A 14,852-nucleotide genomic window follows, 5' to 3' on the forward strand; every position below is an offset into this window, starting at 1 on the left:
TTTTGATTGAATAAATTCAGTCTTAATGAGCATAAATTCTTTCAAAAACAAGTTAATGAATTAGTTTATTAATGCCCAGTACAAGAGTAAAGGTTTATATATTGGGACAGCAGAAATTTTGTGAGGACAATTCCTTTTTTAATGATTATAAAGGTTTTTACGTCTTGTTTGCAACAGGACAAAATGTGTAATGACAGGTTGCAACATTTTTATTAAATCATGCACATCTAAAAGCAGAAACTTGCCTCACTTTTTATGAAGTAACAATACAAGTGGGAAAAAATGCAAAACTTACTTCCAACCTATCCCTTTTTTTCTGGAAATATTTGAGGCACTAAACTAATGTCAGATTCTAGGAATCTGTTATTTACCGCTATTATTAATAAATTCAGTCAACACAATGTACAGAGGCACTTGAGCTGAGGTCGGAGTAGATCTCGACTCCATTATCTTTCTTTTGTAAAAGCTCTCCGCTTCGCTTTGGCAGTCTTAAGAGGAACGTCCACATGGAACCAATTCTTGGAAATCCAGTCATTTGTTTTTTCATCCTCCATTTATTGTCCTCAATGGCGTATTCCAGCGTCTCTCTGCGGTTCACCGTGAACACAGAGTCGCCTCGCACTACTGCAGTAAACAAAGCCCCTTTACTGTTCTCGTACTGCCCGGGCATAGCCGTCCACTGACCTGAGGTCAGATTGTAACAATCCATCACGCATCTCAAAAAATCATCAGACGGCCCGTTCCTCATGAGGTACAAATTTTCCCTGTGGGCCACCATGCAGTGTCCGTAACTCTGATGCCGAACGAGTGTTGTGATCAACACCCATTCATCTTTGTTTGCGACGTACTCGTAAATCTCAGTAGCGTCTTTAGGTCTCCAAAGGCAGATGAACAGTCTTCTCATGGCTTTGGCGCAAGCGACGGCGGATGCAGGTCTTGGAAGATGAGCAGCGAAGCTCCAGGTGTCCGAAGAGACCTTGTACTTCTCCACAGAAGACATCACGGTCTTCTCATACTCTCCGCCGATGATATAAAGGTCGTCCACGTGGCCGATCAAGGTGCAGTTGTAGCGAAGTTGCTGGGGGCTGGAGAATGTGCTCCAAGTGTCTGTAGATACATCATAGCAGAAACCAGTATCCACAACTTTATTGGAAACGTCATAGACTCCTCCAACAATGTACAGCTTGTTGTCTAAAACCGTGACTCCTGCCATGGTGGTGCTGGCGTTGAGAGGCAAGTGGGCGAGAACCTTCCAGTCTTTCTCATCCTCATCAAGATAACAAACGGTCCTCATGAAGTCCTGCAATAGCTTGATGGTCGGCGAATGGGTGCCGACAGTGATGTAGGAGCTAGGAACAAGAGACTCTATATGTTCAATCAGATCCTCTGGCAAGCACTTAACATCTTCTTTGAGGTCTACATACATGTCTCGAATGAACAAAGCTGCGCTCTTGAAGAGCTTCAGTAACCCGAAAGTAGCCGCTGTGTGATACATTAGAAGACAGTTGTCTGAATTGATAACATCGATGAGATGCTCAGTTAGTAGCTCTATCTGAAGGAACACGGCACATTGGATGGCGTCAACAATTTCGTCAGCGCTCAACACAGGTCTTTCTCCATGTATGACACGAAGGGCTACCAGGAAGCCTTGAACACTCGGCGCCTGAAGACAAATCTCATCCTCCATGCACTCCTTCATCCCAGATTGGAAAAGAGCTCGAAAGTATTCACAATGCTGCTCTAGGAGGCTCCTGTCCACTGTAAAAACACTGTCACCGAATCTCACTTTCACCGTTTTCGTGAAACCCATTGGCTGGTAAAGCGTCTTCCTCACGCCAGCACAGCTACTCGTCTCCATCAAGTTACCTCCTGCCATGTTCATCTAGATATACCTACCCAATTCTGCAAAGTCAAACCTGGCTTTGAAGACATTCACAGCACTATTGACTACATGATGTATTCTAAAGCAAGGCAGATGCATCTGAGCAAGTGTGCAGTGTTTGTATTACTCCTGACAACTACAAGAATAGAATCGGCTATACATAGATGTGAAAAGCATGGCAGCATAAAAGTAATGGCAGACAGCCATCGCTGTAGAGGGCAGCCGTCATCATGGTTATTTATTACCTTTTGTTCTTGGCAGGCATTGAAAGCAGGTTGAAAATGTCATCATCTTCTTTTGATGAACAGGTGAAATGCCTAAAGCTGTAACAATGGTATGCCAGTAAGGGTCAGTCTTTGTTGTGGGTCAGCATTCCAGGTAAACATGTGACTGCTCAAAATAAAAGCTGATTTAAAATAAAAAGCACATGTGCGATCCCAAACCCAAATGATACAGAAATATGATAAAGTCAATATGCCACTGCAAAAAGGCCATGTCTTACAGTATGTAAGCACATAAGTCACTGATTGGTTAAACTCATTACAAATTCCACAGCAAGGTTGAATTTTTGTGTAGTACTATTTTAATTATAGGTTTTATTTACACAAATGTACATTTGTAAATACTTACAAGTAGCCTACATATTGATTAACTCTCCTTAAGTTTTATTTAATATTTGTTAGAATTGCTTTCATATTTTGGAGGTAGCACTGAACCATGGTGTGAAAAAAAAAATACAGTGGCTATCAGCAAATGTTTGGTTATCAACATGCTTCAAGATATATTCTTTTGTGTTCAGCAGAAGAAAGAAACTCATTTGGAACAACTTAAGAGTCAGAAATCGATAACAGAATCTCCCTCAAAATTATAATATAATCTATTTGCCCTTAAAAGAGGTTTAAAAATCCAATCCATCACATCGGTGTGAAGATCGTTCAGTGCAGCACAGCATCAGCTGCTAAATTCAGACCTGGGTTAATGCTTTGGATGGTGCTGAGCCAGAAACAGACGCGTTTGTACAGCGCTGAATTACAACCAATCACACACGATTCTGTTGAGCTTATGAATGCAATAGCCAATCAGAGGCGTTCAGATGAGTCATCGCTGAATCGTGCTGTTTTGTTCACTTGTTTACTGAATTATCAGGCTGGAAATATTTTGAATGAAAAAGGGAAAAATTAAACATAAGCCTATATCATATATAGTAGCTGCTGTATGTCACACGAGGGTGCTGAGTGCAGTTGGGCGGGTTTTGTTGTGAAAACCTGGCAACCCTGCATTTGGGCCTATTAGTAAAGTCAAAAGTAGTAGGCCTACTCTACAAAAAGATAGAGCTACGTTTATTTGAGCCACCACAAAATTACTGAGGCCCTATTTAACTTAGTGGTTAACCGAGATGACAGTTGCGAGCACTTTTCATTCATGTCGGACTACGTTTGTCTTAAAGTTTGACATAAATACTATTTTGAAAGTTTAAACACAAATCATTTGTGTTTTGTTGCGCGCGACGAACGTCAACAAAAAGATTCAACCGACCATTCCTGTAGGAAAGTTCTTTCAAACGTCATCGAATAATTCGCAAACTGGTAAAGGGAGTATGAACCGTGTACAGAGGAGCTTTTAATGTTCATAGGAGGCGGATCCACTGGATTGAGATCGAGTCCGTGAAGTGCTCATGCCCACCGAGCCAAAATATCCCTCTAGCATTTCACTCTTCACTTTCCTCTCGCCACTCTAGTGTCTTAGAACAGTAACAGTCGGGCAAAACGCGCATACGAGTCCCCTAAACTTGTGGTCATGTCGTTTGTGCTGCTGAAGCTGTTTTGCAGAGAGCGCTGATGAGAAATCGGACATCATCAGCATCATCCAGGTATGAACTCAGAAGATCAACGCTGTGTCCAAGGGGCTCTTTCATTTGGATCTTCTCTCTCAAGTGTTCATTCTTCTCTCTCTCATCCCGTCTTCAGGATGTCTCTGATGTTTGGGAAAGCAAGAACTTGTAACATTGTCACAGTTCCTGAGCATGAGCCCTCGGAGTGTAACATAGTGATTTTGGGAGCTATGGGATCTGGAAAGTCAGGTATGTCTACCATGCAATGTTAATAATAACACTATCTATCTATCTATCTATCTATATTTGAACTACTGATCTATCTAATTGTATTTGAACTACTGATCTGTTAAGCATTGCATAATGCGCATAATGATTTTAGTATGCTATTATAAAGTGTTAATACTATTATTTTGTTTACTAGGAGAGTTAAAACGTTTAACTTGAATACGTTTCATTTTTACGAAAAATGCTTAAAAAGCAAAGTATGTCCCATTTTACTGTTGGGACGCTCTGTTATGTAATTGAAAATATTTCCAAACTTAGCCTTACAGGAAGTTTGTCTGTTCCCCCACAGCACTTACAGTGAAATTCCTCACGAAGCGCTTCATTAGTGAATATGACCCAAACCTTGGTGAGTTTCCCAGCTTTGACTGTTGTCACCAATGATGTAACCTAATACTGACTGGATTATAAAGGTTAAAGTTTAACCAGTAGTGAGAGACCAAACATCTGGATGTAGAAGTGTGTCTATGGTGATTATGGCTCTGATCTTAACACAAAACATATATATCAAATATATATATATATAATTTTTTTTTTTTTTTTTTACAGATGTAATTATTGGGGACTCAGATCCTTAGATGGGTGGCTTTAAATCTTAAAAGACTTTTCTTAGAGACATAAAAGCCATAATTTTCATGTTCATGTTTTTTCCTTGGCAGAAGATGGAGAGTTGAGGCTTATACTGACAGCTTTGATGTTACTAAAATGACAGGTTTTGACTTTTTAAGATCTTTAAGGTCTTTGCCAGACCGCATTAAAACGTTGTCGAAAGTCTTTTTACAATGGACCACATATATTTTTTTCCATGTTTGTCCTTTGTAGTTGTATCACATTTTAATTTTGTTCAAATGTAAGTCTTTTATGAAATCATTACATAAAATAACAATAAAATAAATGTCCGAAATGTCTTCTTTTATTAGTGAAGAATTGAATGAAAAGAGAGACTTCATCTAAAGACAAAACACATTGTGCAGCTGTCATGTAACTTGGAGTACAGTGTTTTAATGTTTCTTCTGAATGCCAGTTAGTTTCTAAAAAAACAATGCAGTTTCTTTTTACATATTTACTTTTCAGAAGATACTTACTCTACAGAAGAAGTTGTGGACCAGCAGCCGGTTCTGGTTAAAGTGATGGACACGGCTGATCAGGTAATGATGTCCATTTGTCTCTTTTGACATCTATATTTGTACCAGATGGATCTTCTCATAATGATTGTTTTATTTTCCCATAAAGGAAGTTTGTTGCATAACCTTGGCAGCTTTACAGTATGCAAACGAATCTGTCTTTATTTAAAATGTAGGATGGACCAGTCAACTGTGAGCGCTATTTAAGCTGGGCCAATGCCTTCATCGTTGTCTACAGCATTGACAACCGGACCAGCTTTGAGGCCTGCCAGCAGTATTTGGAGACTGTGACTCTTTACTCAAAAGGCCTGCAGCCAGAAGCTCCTGTCATTCTTCTCGGCAACAAAGTGGACATGGAGAGATACAGGTGAATTAAACATCCCTTCTATTCGATTTCAGTAAACATTGCTATTATTACAGATAATGCCAGGTAATATATCTTAAAGAATAGTTCATCCAGAAATGAAGATTTGCTGCAAATGTGCTCACCTTCAGGCCATTCGAGTTTGTTTCTTCATCAGAACAGATTTGTAGTAGTTTAGCGTTGCATTATTTGCTCACCAGTGGATCCTCTGCAGTGAATGGGTGCCGTCAGAATGAGAGTCCAAACAGCTGATAAAAACATCACAGTAATCTACATGACTCCAGTTCATCAGTGAATCTTGTGAAGCTGCATGTTTGTTAGAAACAAATACATCGTTAAGTCGTTTTAACTTTAAACAATCGTTTCTTGCCAAAATACAAATCCATAATAATAACAACGTTTTCTTCAATGAAAAAGTCCCATCTCCTGTTGCCTCTCGCATCAAAATCTGTTTTGGATTGTTTTCGCAGGAAAGCAGTAAATGATCTGTGCATATTTCTCTCCTGATTCAGACAAGATGAGTTTTCTCTGGAGAATTAAATAGTAATATTGCTAAAGGACTTGTATTTTAGCTGGAAACGATGGTTTGGATTTAAACCATCTTATTGATTGATTTGTTTATTGTAGACGCAGTGTTTATATCACCAGGTGGATTATTGTGATGTTTTTATCAGCTGTTTGGACTCTCATTCTGACGGCACCCATTCACTACAGAGTATCCACTGGTGAGCAAGTGAAGCAATGCTACATTTCTCCAAATCTGTTTTGATGAAGAAACAAACTCATCTACATAAATTGTTCATTTTTGGGTGAGCTCATCCTTTAAGTGTGAATCTTAAACAGCCAAATTTCCCGACTCAAGAGTGTGTGTTCGTCAAAACACTTAACACAGCAGGAAATAGTGCATTTACATAGTTGTATGAATGTCCTTTTGTTAGTTTAACTGGAAGAACATATGACCTGTGGCCAGCTATAATTATGACAATTATGCTTAGTACCACCACAAGTTATTTAGATTTCAATTTTTTATGACCCTGAAATGTTTAAGTAAAGATTCGATTGCTCCAGGAAATGGCCATATATCGCCTTTCCTATAATTTTGCAAACACAGTGCATGATTTATGCAGTATCATACTTAAATTGACCATAATACAGCTGGACTCGATCAAAAATATCTATTTATGTTACCGCAGATTAATGTGTGCTTCTTTGCCAGTCACCCTTTAAATAAAAGCGTCAACTGCTCATTCCTAGTGGTTTCTGCTGTGCCATTCCTATTACATTAGAGAGTTTCTTTAACTCTCTATTTCACAACTTTACATAAGGATGCCATTTTCACATGCACTGTTAATTTTTTATCCATTTTTACATGATTACTTTTTAGTATTTACTTTTATTTTTTATATTTCTAACAAGAAGTTTCTTATGATCACCAAGGCTGCATTCATTTGTTTAAAAATACTGTAAAAACAGTAATTATTACAGTTTCCTATTTGAATATATTTTAAAATGTAATTTATTTCTGTGATGCAAAGCTGAATTTTCAGCATCATTCCTCCATTCTCCAGTGTCACATGATCCTTCAGAAATCACTCTAATATATTGATTTGCTGCTCATTTCTTATTATTATCAATGTTGAAAACTGTCGTTGTTGTTGCTTTATATTTTAGTGTAAGCTGATGCAGTTTTTCAGAGTAGAAAGTTCAAAAGAACAGCATTTATTTGATAATAGAAATCCTTTGTAACATATCTTTGATGTTACGTTTGAGCAATTAAATGCACCCTAACTGGATAAAAAAAAATCAGACTACCCCCTTTGAACGGCATTTTTTCATAAGTTAATTTTTGTAATTTTTTTAATGAATTGTCATAAATTCAGTAGCATCATTTTTTTTTGTTAACAATTATTTGCTTTCTGGTATCAGTTTATTTCATTGACTCAATTTAACCACACTAAATAAATAATTATTTACAATTCTGTTTTCCTCCATTGTTGCACAGCAGCATACCTAAAAAAAAGAAAACTCCATATAATATTTTTCATTTACAATTTTTTTTGTAAAGCGGTCCATTTTAGATAAGGAAAGTGAATCAAACATGCTTTCATAATGCATTTGTTAAACATTTTCTAATGCATCTTTTTTCAGACAGGTGAGTAAGGCCGATGGTGTCGCTATGGCCTTGCGGTTCAGCTGCCTGTTCTTTGAAGTTTCGGCCTGCTTGGACTTCCTGTCCGTTCAGCACGTCTTTCACGAAGCCATTCGGGAAGTGAGGCGAGAAACAGAGAGGAGTATCCGCCCGCTTTTCATCAGTGAAGACAAGTCTGCGATCAGCCTGTCCTCCGCCCCTCCGCTCACTGCCTGCTATAAAGAGCTGCCCACCCCAGCCACCGCAAAACTGGTCACGGTCAAGTCCTCGAGAGCTCAGAGCAAACGCAGAGCCCCCACGCTTACCCTGCTCAAGGGCTTCAAGATCTTCTGATGTAAGGACGCCCTCTTCTGATAATGGACAGGAATGCTTGTTTGGATGTCACATCAGCTTATTTAGCATCAAAGCTAACAGAACCTGAAGGATTGCAACATCTCGCACATACTTGAGAGTGCGGTAACTGTATGAAAGTGGACAGAGCTAATGAATGTCTTTGATAGCATTTCTGATTATTCTGTTTTTGTTTCACTACTTTTTGCACCAGCATTATGCTTGTATTTTATTGTGGCAAAACCAATTTCCACCTAATATATTAATTTCAGAGGATTCGTATGGGCATTTTCTATTTATTTTTTATTTTTTTACACAGCAAAACACAAAACCTTATCATGCACAGAATTCCAAAGATAGAAAAAAAACGTTTATCTTTATTTGTACTTGTAAAAAAAAAAAAAATGTTAGTATTGATGAAAAACTGAAATGACCACGTTTATCATATTGCATTACATGAAGTGAGAGAGAGGCAAGTAATTTACATTGCTTTATATAGGGGAAGCAAAAAAAAAAAATGAAATAAAATATTTGGTTTAATCCATTAAAGTTGTATGGTGAACAATTACTTTATGGTTCAGAAAAAACACGTGACCAATTTTGATGCATTCACACACACACACAGACAGAAACACACACACACATATATACTTTTATAACAAATAGAAAACTTGCCTTTTGAAACACACTATACACTTTAAATATATTATGTCATTATAAATCTGGTTGGTTGAATCAAGGCTATAAGCATATATTTTGGGCTAGGTAAACCAAGTGCTATAATTATTAAACAATGTTTTTTTAAAAGATATTATAAGAAATAATAGCTTTTAATATATGTGTGTTTTTGAAAGAATTCTATAATGCTCACCAAGAGAGCATTTATTTGATCAAAACACAGTAAAACAGTAATATTATCAACATTTAAAATGACTATTTTCTATTTTAAGACATTTAATACAATATAAATAATTTAATGTATTCCTCCTGATTTGCTGCTCAAGAAAATGTTCTTATTATTATCAATGCTGAAAACATTTGCACAGAATAAATTACAATTTAAAAATATATAAAAATAAAGTTATTTATTTTAAAGTTATATAGTTTAAGTTGTAATCATATTTAACAATATTACCTTTTTTACAGTATTTTGTTAGCGTAAATGCTGCCTTGTGAGCATAAGAGACTTAATTCAAAAACATTAAAAAAATATTCTTATAAGGACTTTGTGTCATCAATGTAAATGTAATAGACATTTCCATTGGTAAAAATTGTGGGTATTTATAGCCTTGGGTTAACTCTAAAATGTTTTGTCAACCAATCAGATGTTGTCTTCATTTGGAATACAATGTGAAAGTCAACACAGTCGGATTAAGTTAAAATGCAATTGTCTCCGATGAAACTATTGCTCGGGGGGAGTTTTGGGACACATCTGTGTTGTGGACGTCCTCTTCCCCTTGTCCTTCCTCTGCAGGTTCGGGACACAAAGTAGACACATTCCCGTCCTTCCAGGTCTCCACTGTTTCTCCGGGCTTCAGTTCCTCTGAGGCTTTGCTGTCGAATGAAGGCTCTTCCCGATCCCTATGGCTGTTGTTTTCGGATGGGATGAAATGGGTTTTCTCCTCCTTGACCTCTGTGACCTTATCAGTGACCATGACCTGCAACTCCTCCGTTTCAGCTTTCACCGCTGTGACTTTAGAGGCTGCTTTGTATTTGGCTATTTGCTTCCTGTTCCTGTATGAGAAACATGGAAGTTATGGAAGAAGGAATGGAAGCTATGGAATTTCCCCTTATGGATCAAACTTATAAAAATAATTAGAACTATTTAATTATTAGAGCCTGAAATAAGCCTGAAAACCTTTTGAAGTTCCAGAAAAAAAGGGGGGAAAAAGTGTATTTTTACTATTGGTGCTGTAAATAACCAAGAGAGACCAGAAAACTGATCTGAAGAAAAACAACCCATGCTCATGAAAATTATATGCCTGCAGCAAAAAATGTATTTCGCAAAAATAATATATATATTCTTGGATGTGTTCAATTTTTATGGAATCAGATAATCAAGACTTGTTAATGCACATATTGCAGCAGTTCGGAAATCAAATGGCATATGACCATGCCATTTGACCTTGTTTTTACACCGCTTTGCATTGAAAGCACCAGGTGAGTTACTGAGCAAGCTTACTTACTACACAGAAAAGATGATAAATAGGATAGCTATGTTATGCTTTCAAATGTATTTGAGTATATGTGTGTTTACTTGTGTATTTGCTTATATATAACTGCTCTATGTTAACTATAGTCATTATGTTATATTAATCTAATGTGTTACTCGTGTGCTACTAACCTATTAGCCATCATGCCCATGACCATCAGCATAGCACCAATCAGTAGACCCAGAAAAGCAAATGCCAGCATGCCGAACTTCCACGTTGTTGCTGTTAAATGAGAACGGCATTGAATAGTTTGAGTATAAGTGTGATGCAAGTACACGCTTTTCAGCACAGCAACATCCAGATGTGCATTTCAAGCCATTTCATGGAAGGGAAAATTAAATCTGTAAGGATGAGAGACAAGGACGTCACAGTAAATGCAAACTTGGCACACTCACGGTCCTCTGTGCGGTAATACCACTGTAAAAACTTCATCTGTGCCTCTGTCATTCTCGGTGCAGGTGGCCCTTCAGCAAAGTCAAACTCATCGGCCTCTAACTCGCTTTCTCTTCTGGACCCTGTCAGAATCAGTGGAGATGAGATGTATATTAAAGCATCATAAGAGATGAATTGAAGACGGTCAGTGGAGTTTCTTTTCATGTTGCAGACATGTGGCAGAAAACAGTTATTTTTTAATTGCAATAATATTTCACAATATCACTGCATTAAACAAATGCAGCTTTAAGAGTTTGTCAATCCAGATCAAATGAACATGCCAATGCAGACACATAATTCATATAAATAAATAAATAAATAATTGTTATTAAATAATTAGCTTGTACTCACTCGCTTTATTCTGGCAGATGTCGCCCGCGTCCAGAGATTTCCATGTGCCAGGGTCACCCGCGTTCAGCCTGAGTTTTCCTTTCTCTGTGCTCAATGTCAGAGAGTTTTGCAGGCCGATGAGCTGTTGAGCTTTGCACTGCCATTTGATATGTTGACTAGAATCACAAGTGATGGTCTGGACTGGGTCAGTGTGGACGGCGGAGAGACACCTCAGGGTTCCTGTGTTTACTAGGAGCCAGTGATCTGTCCACTTCCACTGCTGCAGGACCGAGTCCAGACGGCAGGTCTTTAACTCAACAGCTCCTTCAGACGAGTCCTCCAGACACAGACCTTCCTTCATGCTATGGATCGTAAAGCCAGTTGTGCCTTGAAATAAAAATGGACTTTTAGCATGTGTTTTTGAGTGTAAACTCAAAAAGCCATTATTGTGACATTATTTTAATGACAGTAAAGCACATTTCCCAATCAAATTCTAATAGCTCTAATTAGAAACATTCTGATGGCTAAAATAATGGATGGGGTTCAATTTGAGGAATTATTATCATTGTTTTTTTTAATACACATTTTCCACAATAGTGATTGTAATGAAACCACAATTAAGCACATTCAAACTTTTTCCCTGCTATAATTGCTTATTCTTTTTTGTAGTAATATTCATTCTCATTATTATAATACTTCATCTCTGTGCTTAAATTTTTTCTTAATTGTCAGAAATAATGTGACAATGCAAAAAAAAAAAATAAATAAAAAAAAAATATATATATATATATCATTTCTAGTAATTCTAGAATGGGCTGGATTTCCCAAAATCATTGTCAGCCTATAGATTTTAGGAACCACTGGCACAAATAGATCTATACTCTAAGACTAATGAGTTACTTCTTTGTACCTTATTCAACCCTAAATGGTTAATGTTAGTACTTTAAAAATGCTTTTGGGAAGTGCTGCCATGGATATGTTCTTGCACGTTCATTTATTCTCCTATTATTAGATTTACTCAGTTGCTTTTATGAGGTTATGAGTGTACTTTACCAGGCCAGGTGAGAGATAATGCTATCCACAACAGCAGCATCGCTCCTGTAATACAGAGTCTGCTTAAACAGAAGATGTAATGCAGAGGGGTTAACACTTTCACGGTTACAAATCATTAGCCTCATGTTTTCATTTCTGAGAATGCCTCCCCCACACATGTTTGAACACACCAGCTTGATTAAAGATGCCATGGTGCAATCTTTGAACCTTTCCTAATGAGAGAATGAGATTTAATGCCTTGACAAAAACCAGATGTCGATCCCACACACCTCAAAATATTTCTTAAAAATTGTGATATTTTGCTTTACATTTTGTCCCTATCTGTGTTAGGTGTTATTAATTTTTGTAATTAAATTCCCTTGAAAAAGCAAGGGATTACTCCTATTTTTCTGTCATTTAATGGCAGTTACTTCTAATGTAATTGCATTAAAAAAATATACAATTCTATATAAAACAGCAGTGAATTTAGCATCAATATTTAACATCTGAAGTTAAAATGTACATTTTTAATGCAACTAAAATGTATGTTTTTTTTATATGTAATACGTAATATGCAACATGTTTTTCCTTTACGCTTACCCATCAAAATGATTTAACCAATTTCAACTATGTATTTTAAATTGTACAAGATTCAGCTTGAGATTTTAAATTGGTTTAATATAATTTAAGCTGAAATGACCAATTTGATTATATTAAAACTTTGATGCATCAACTGAACTGAAGTTAAAGTTGAAATAGGTAGAAATGTTTTACAATGTATAAAATAATTAAAAGTTACAACAATGTTACAGTGCAGTATTATTTTTTAAATAAGCATTAGTGCACCAAAAAAGACGAGATGCCATGCAATAATTCTTATCAGCAGTTCTTACCATAAGAATAACTTTATGGCATGTTTAGATCCCAGAGCTTCTGTATGGTTCATACAGATGGCTATTACAGATGACATAGATTGAACTCACCTGAAGAGCACAGTTTGAGAGGCGGTCGTGGGGTAGAACAGAAAGAATGACTACACATGTTGGGAACGCTTTACTACAGCAGAAAGTTTCCAAAGTTCAAGTGGGAGGAGATACACTCATCTAATTCCTTTCCATTTTATAGTGCACTCTGATGATTTTATGAACTCAAGAGGGGAATGTTTTAAAAGATGATGAGGGAATGAGTTAGCAGCTCATATTCTTCACATAGGTGAAGCTGAAGTATTTGTATACTATATTTACAGGTTTATATAAATATAGCCATCCAGGAAATACAGCTTTCTAAAGAACTAGGCTATCTTGAGATAAATACATGCAATAAATGAATTAACCAAAGTTAAAGTCATGTTCTCTAAAGCCGTTTTTTTGCTCGATGTTTGGATAGCCTTGCTCCAGCCTTGTCATGTTATTGCAGCCGAATACTGATGAGAGGGATACAGTCGCTGACCTTTCGGTCAAGAACCGGTCACATGTGTGTATGTTTGCTTGTGCATACAGAGAGGTGGGTTTTATTTCTTTATGGCAAGCGCTTGGAGCCTTGAGGGGTGAATGAACCAGGTGTCACTTTCATTGTTGCAGAGGTGAAGTGATAAAAGCCATTCATTCCTGGAGTATCACAGTATCACTGCTCTCCTTGTAGCTCAAACAATTTATGATTCATATAGCAGTCCTAAATAGATCAAATGAGATGAAATTGTGAAAAGTAGAAATGGAATCTTCAGTTTATCCAGTGGAATTTTTAAAGAATCTAGTCTGATCTCTTTAGGATTCCAAGTGATGACAAAAAAATCCAAAGCTCTTTTAGAAGATTCTTATTTGAGCCATTTAAGACTGGTTGCATTTTTTTGATTGCCAGGTCATGACACTGACCTTTCACCTTTTGTTACCCTGCTCAACAGAGATGGGAAGTATCAAAGTACAAATACTTTGTTACTGTACTTAAGTCAATTTTTCTGATATCAGTAGCCTACCTCACTATTTATTTTTCTGACCACTTTTTACCTTCACTCTTTTTTACACTAATATCTGTAATTTCTACTACTTACATTTTTAAACCAGGCTCTGTACTTTAAACTTAAATTTGTATCTTTGCCATTGGATAATAAATCTCTAATAAATCATGAGTCGGTTAGTCTTTACTGGTAATGCTCTGACTCGGCTCTGCCAAAAGGTTTTGTTTAGAGTATTGAGGCAAAACTATTGATCTCCAAGTGAGGGTCAGTTTCATCTGTGAATGGTCTACTGTAGTTTTGTCTTTGTTTATTTAGCTAAATGCTACACATTCCTGCAGGTTTGGCATTTATTACTTATGCACTATAGCAGGAAGAATCCAAACAGATTATCAGAAAATATTGGAAAGGATGTCATTATTATCTGTAGAGTTAAAGTCGTAATTTAGCAGACCGATATTCAAACTGTGTTATAACCGGTTTAGAGAGAGCTAGGGCAGACCTAATGAAAATTAACCATGCTTTTAAATAAAAACCAAAACCATGCATATTAAGGTAACATCAAATTATGTTTTTGTTGGTTTAATACTATGCTTATATACAAATGGTAATCAATCCACAAAAAAAAAAAAAGGTTACTAAATGGTTACAGTTTTTTCTCTCTCTCTCTTGGATTTGTTGGATTAGTAGGTTCGTTTTTAACTTTATGAGTGTTTAAAAACAGGGTTTTGCTGTGGGGGAGTGTTTATATTTTTGCTCCGTGGCTTCCCCCTACTGGATCATACAGGATATGCTCTCAATCTCTATTTTGGCAGTATTTGAGAGGTTAGAAACAACAACAACAACAACAACAACAACAACAAAAAGTCTCGTTGTATTTTTGCTTTTTAGCCATTTTTTTTTTAAACAAATAGGAATAAATTATAACA

The 14,852-nt window shown here is 36.7% G+C and overlaps 3 protein-coding genes across 5 annotated transcripts; 1 reads left to right on the forward strand and 2 right to left on the reverse strand.

Annotated features, from left to right (window-relative positions):
- LOC113051972 (kelch repeat and BTB domain-containing protein 13-like) lies at nucleotides 1-2,293 on the reverse strand. The gene has a single exon (XM_026216174.1). The coding sequence runs from the start codon at nucleotides 1,880-1,882 to the stop codon at nucleotides 389-391; it is 1,494 nt and encodes a 497-aa protein (XP_026071959.1). The 5' UTR covers nucleotides 1,883-2,293; the 3' UTR covers nucleotides 1-388.
- An 879-nt stretch (nucleotides 2,294-3,172) lies between these two features.
- Nucleotides 3,173-8,370, forward strand: LOC113051973 (RAS-like, family 12). Of its 2 annotated transcripts, none has more exons than XM_026216176.1 (6): nucleotides 3,173-3,752; nucleotides 3,850-3,962; nucleotides 4,291-4,347; nucleotides 5,076-5,146; nucleotides 5,299-5,489; nucleotides 7,635-8,370. In XM_026216176.1, exons 1-6 carry the CDS (start codon nucleotides 3,721-3,723, stop codon nucleotides 7,966-7,968), a joined length of 798 nt encoding a protein of 265 aa, XP_026071961.1. In that variant the 5' UTR covers nucleotides 3,173-3,720; the 3' UTR covers nucleotides 7,969-8,370. The 2 variants fall into 2 exon arrangements, with proteins under 2 accessions (XP_026071961.1, XP_026071960.1); XM_026216175.1 differs by having other exon boundaries at nucleotides 3,175-3,752; nucleotides 5,073-5,146.
- An 803-nt stretch (nucleotides 8,371-9,173) lies between these two features.
- Nucleotides 9,174-13,044, reverse strand: LOC113051974 (uncharacterized). Of its 2 annotated transcripts, XM_026216178.1 has the most exons (6): nucleotides 12,956-13,022; nucleotides 11,994-12,052; nucleotides 10,962-11,327; nucleotides 10,574-10,693; nucleotides 10,310-10,400; nucleotides 9,174-9,699 (listed from the first exon to the last, which is right to left on the reverse strand). In XM_026216178.1, the coding sequence occupies exons 2-6, from the start codon at nucleotides 12,031-12,033 to the stop codon at nucleotides 9,342-9,344; spliced, it is 975 nt and encodes a 324-aa protein (XP_026071963.1). In that variant the 5' UTR covers nucleotides 12,034-12,052; nucleotides 12,956-13,022; the 3' UTR covers nucleotides 9,174-9,341. The 2 variants fall into 2 exon arrangements, with proteins under 2 accessions (XP_026071963.1, XP_026071962.1); XM_026216177.1 differs by lacking the exon at nucleotides 11,994-12,052 and having other exon boundaries at nucleotides 12,956-13,044.
- Between the last annotated feature and the right edge of the window lie 1,808 nt (nucleotides 13,045-14,852).

The sequence above is a fragment of the Carassius auratus genome, chromosome 32 (assembly GCF_003368295.1).
Source record: "Carassius auratus strain Wakin chromosome 32, ASM336829v1, whole genome shotgun sequence".
In the NCBI taxonomy this organism is placed as follows: domain Eukaryota; kingdom Metazoa; phylum Chordata; class Actinopteri; order Cypriniformes; family Cyprinidae; genus Carassius; species Carassius auratus.

Coding starts and splice junctions, on each gene's coding strand:
- LOC113051972 (XM_026216174.1), bottom strand. CDS start 1,882: ATGAACATGGCAGGAGGTAACTTGATGGAGACGAGTAGCTGTGCTGGC.
- LOC113051974 (XM_026216177.1), bottom strand. CDS start 13,013: ATGTGTAGTCATTCTTTCTGTTCTACCCCACGACCGCCTCTCAAACTG. Junction 10,694..10,961: donor CATCTGCCAGAATAAAGCGA/GTGAGTACAAGC, acceptor TGATTCTGACAG/GGTCCAGAAGAGAAAGCGAG. Junction 9,700..10,309: donor ATGGGCATGATGGCTAATAG/GTTAGTAGCACA, acceptor TTTCTCATACAG/GAACAGGAAGCAAATAGCCA.
- LOC113051973 (XM_026216175.1), top strand. CDS start 3,721: ATGAGAAATCGGACATCATCAGCATCATCCAG. Junction 3,963..4,290: donor TATGGGATCTGGAAAGTCAG/GTATGTCTACCA, acceptor GTTCCCCCACAG/CACTTACAGTGAAATTCCTC. Junction 5,147..5,298: donor TGATGGACACGGCTGATCAG/GTAATGATGTCC, acceptor TTTAAAATGTAG/GATGGACCAGTCAACTGTGA.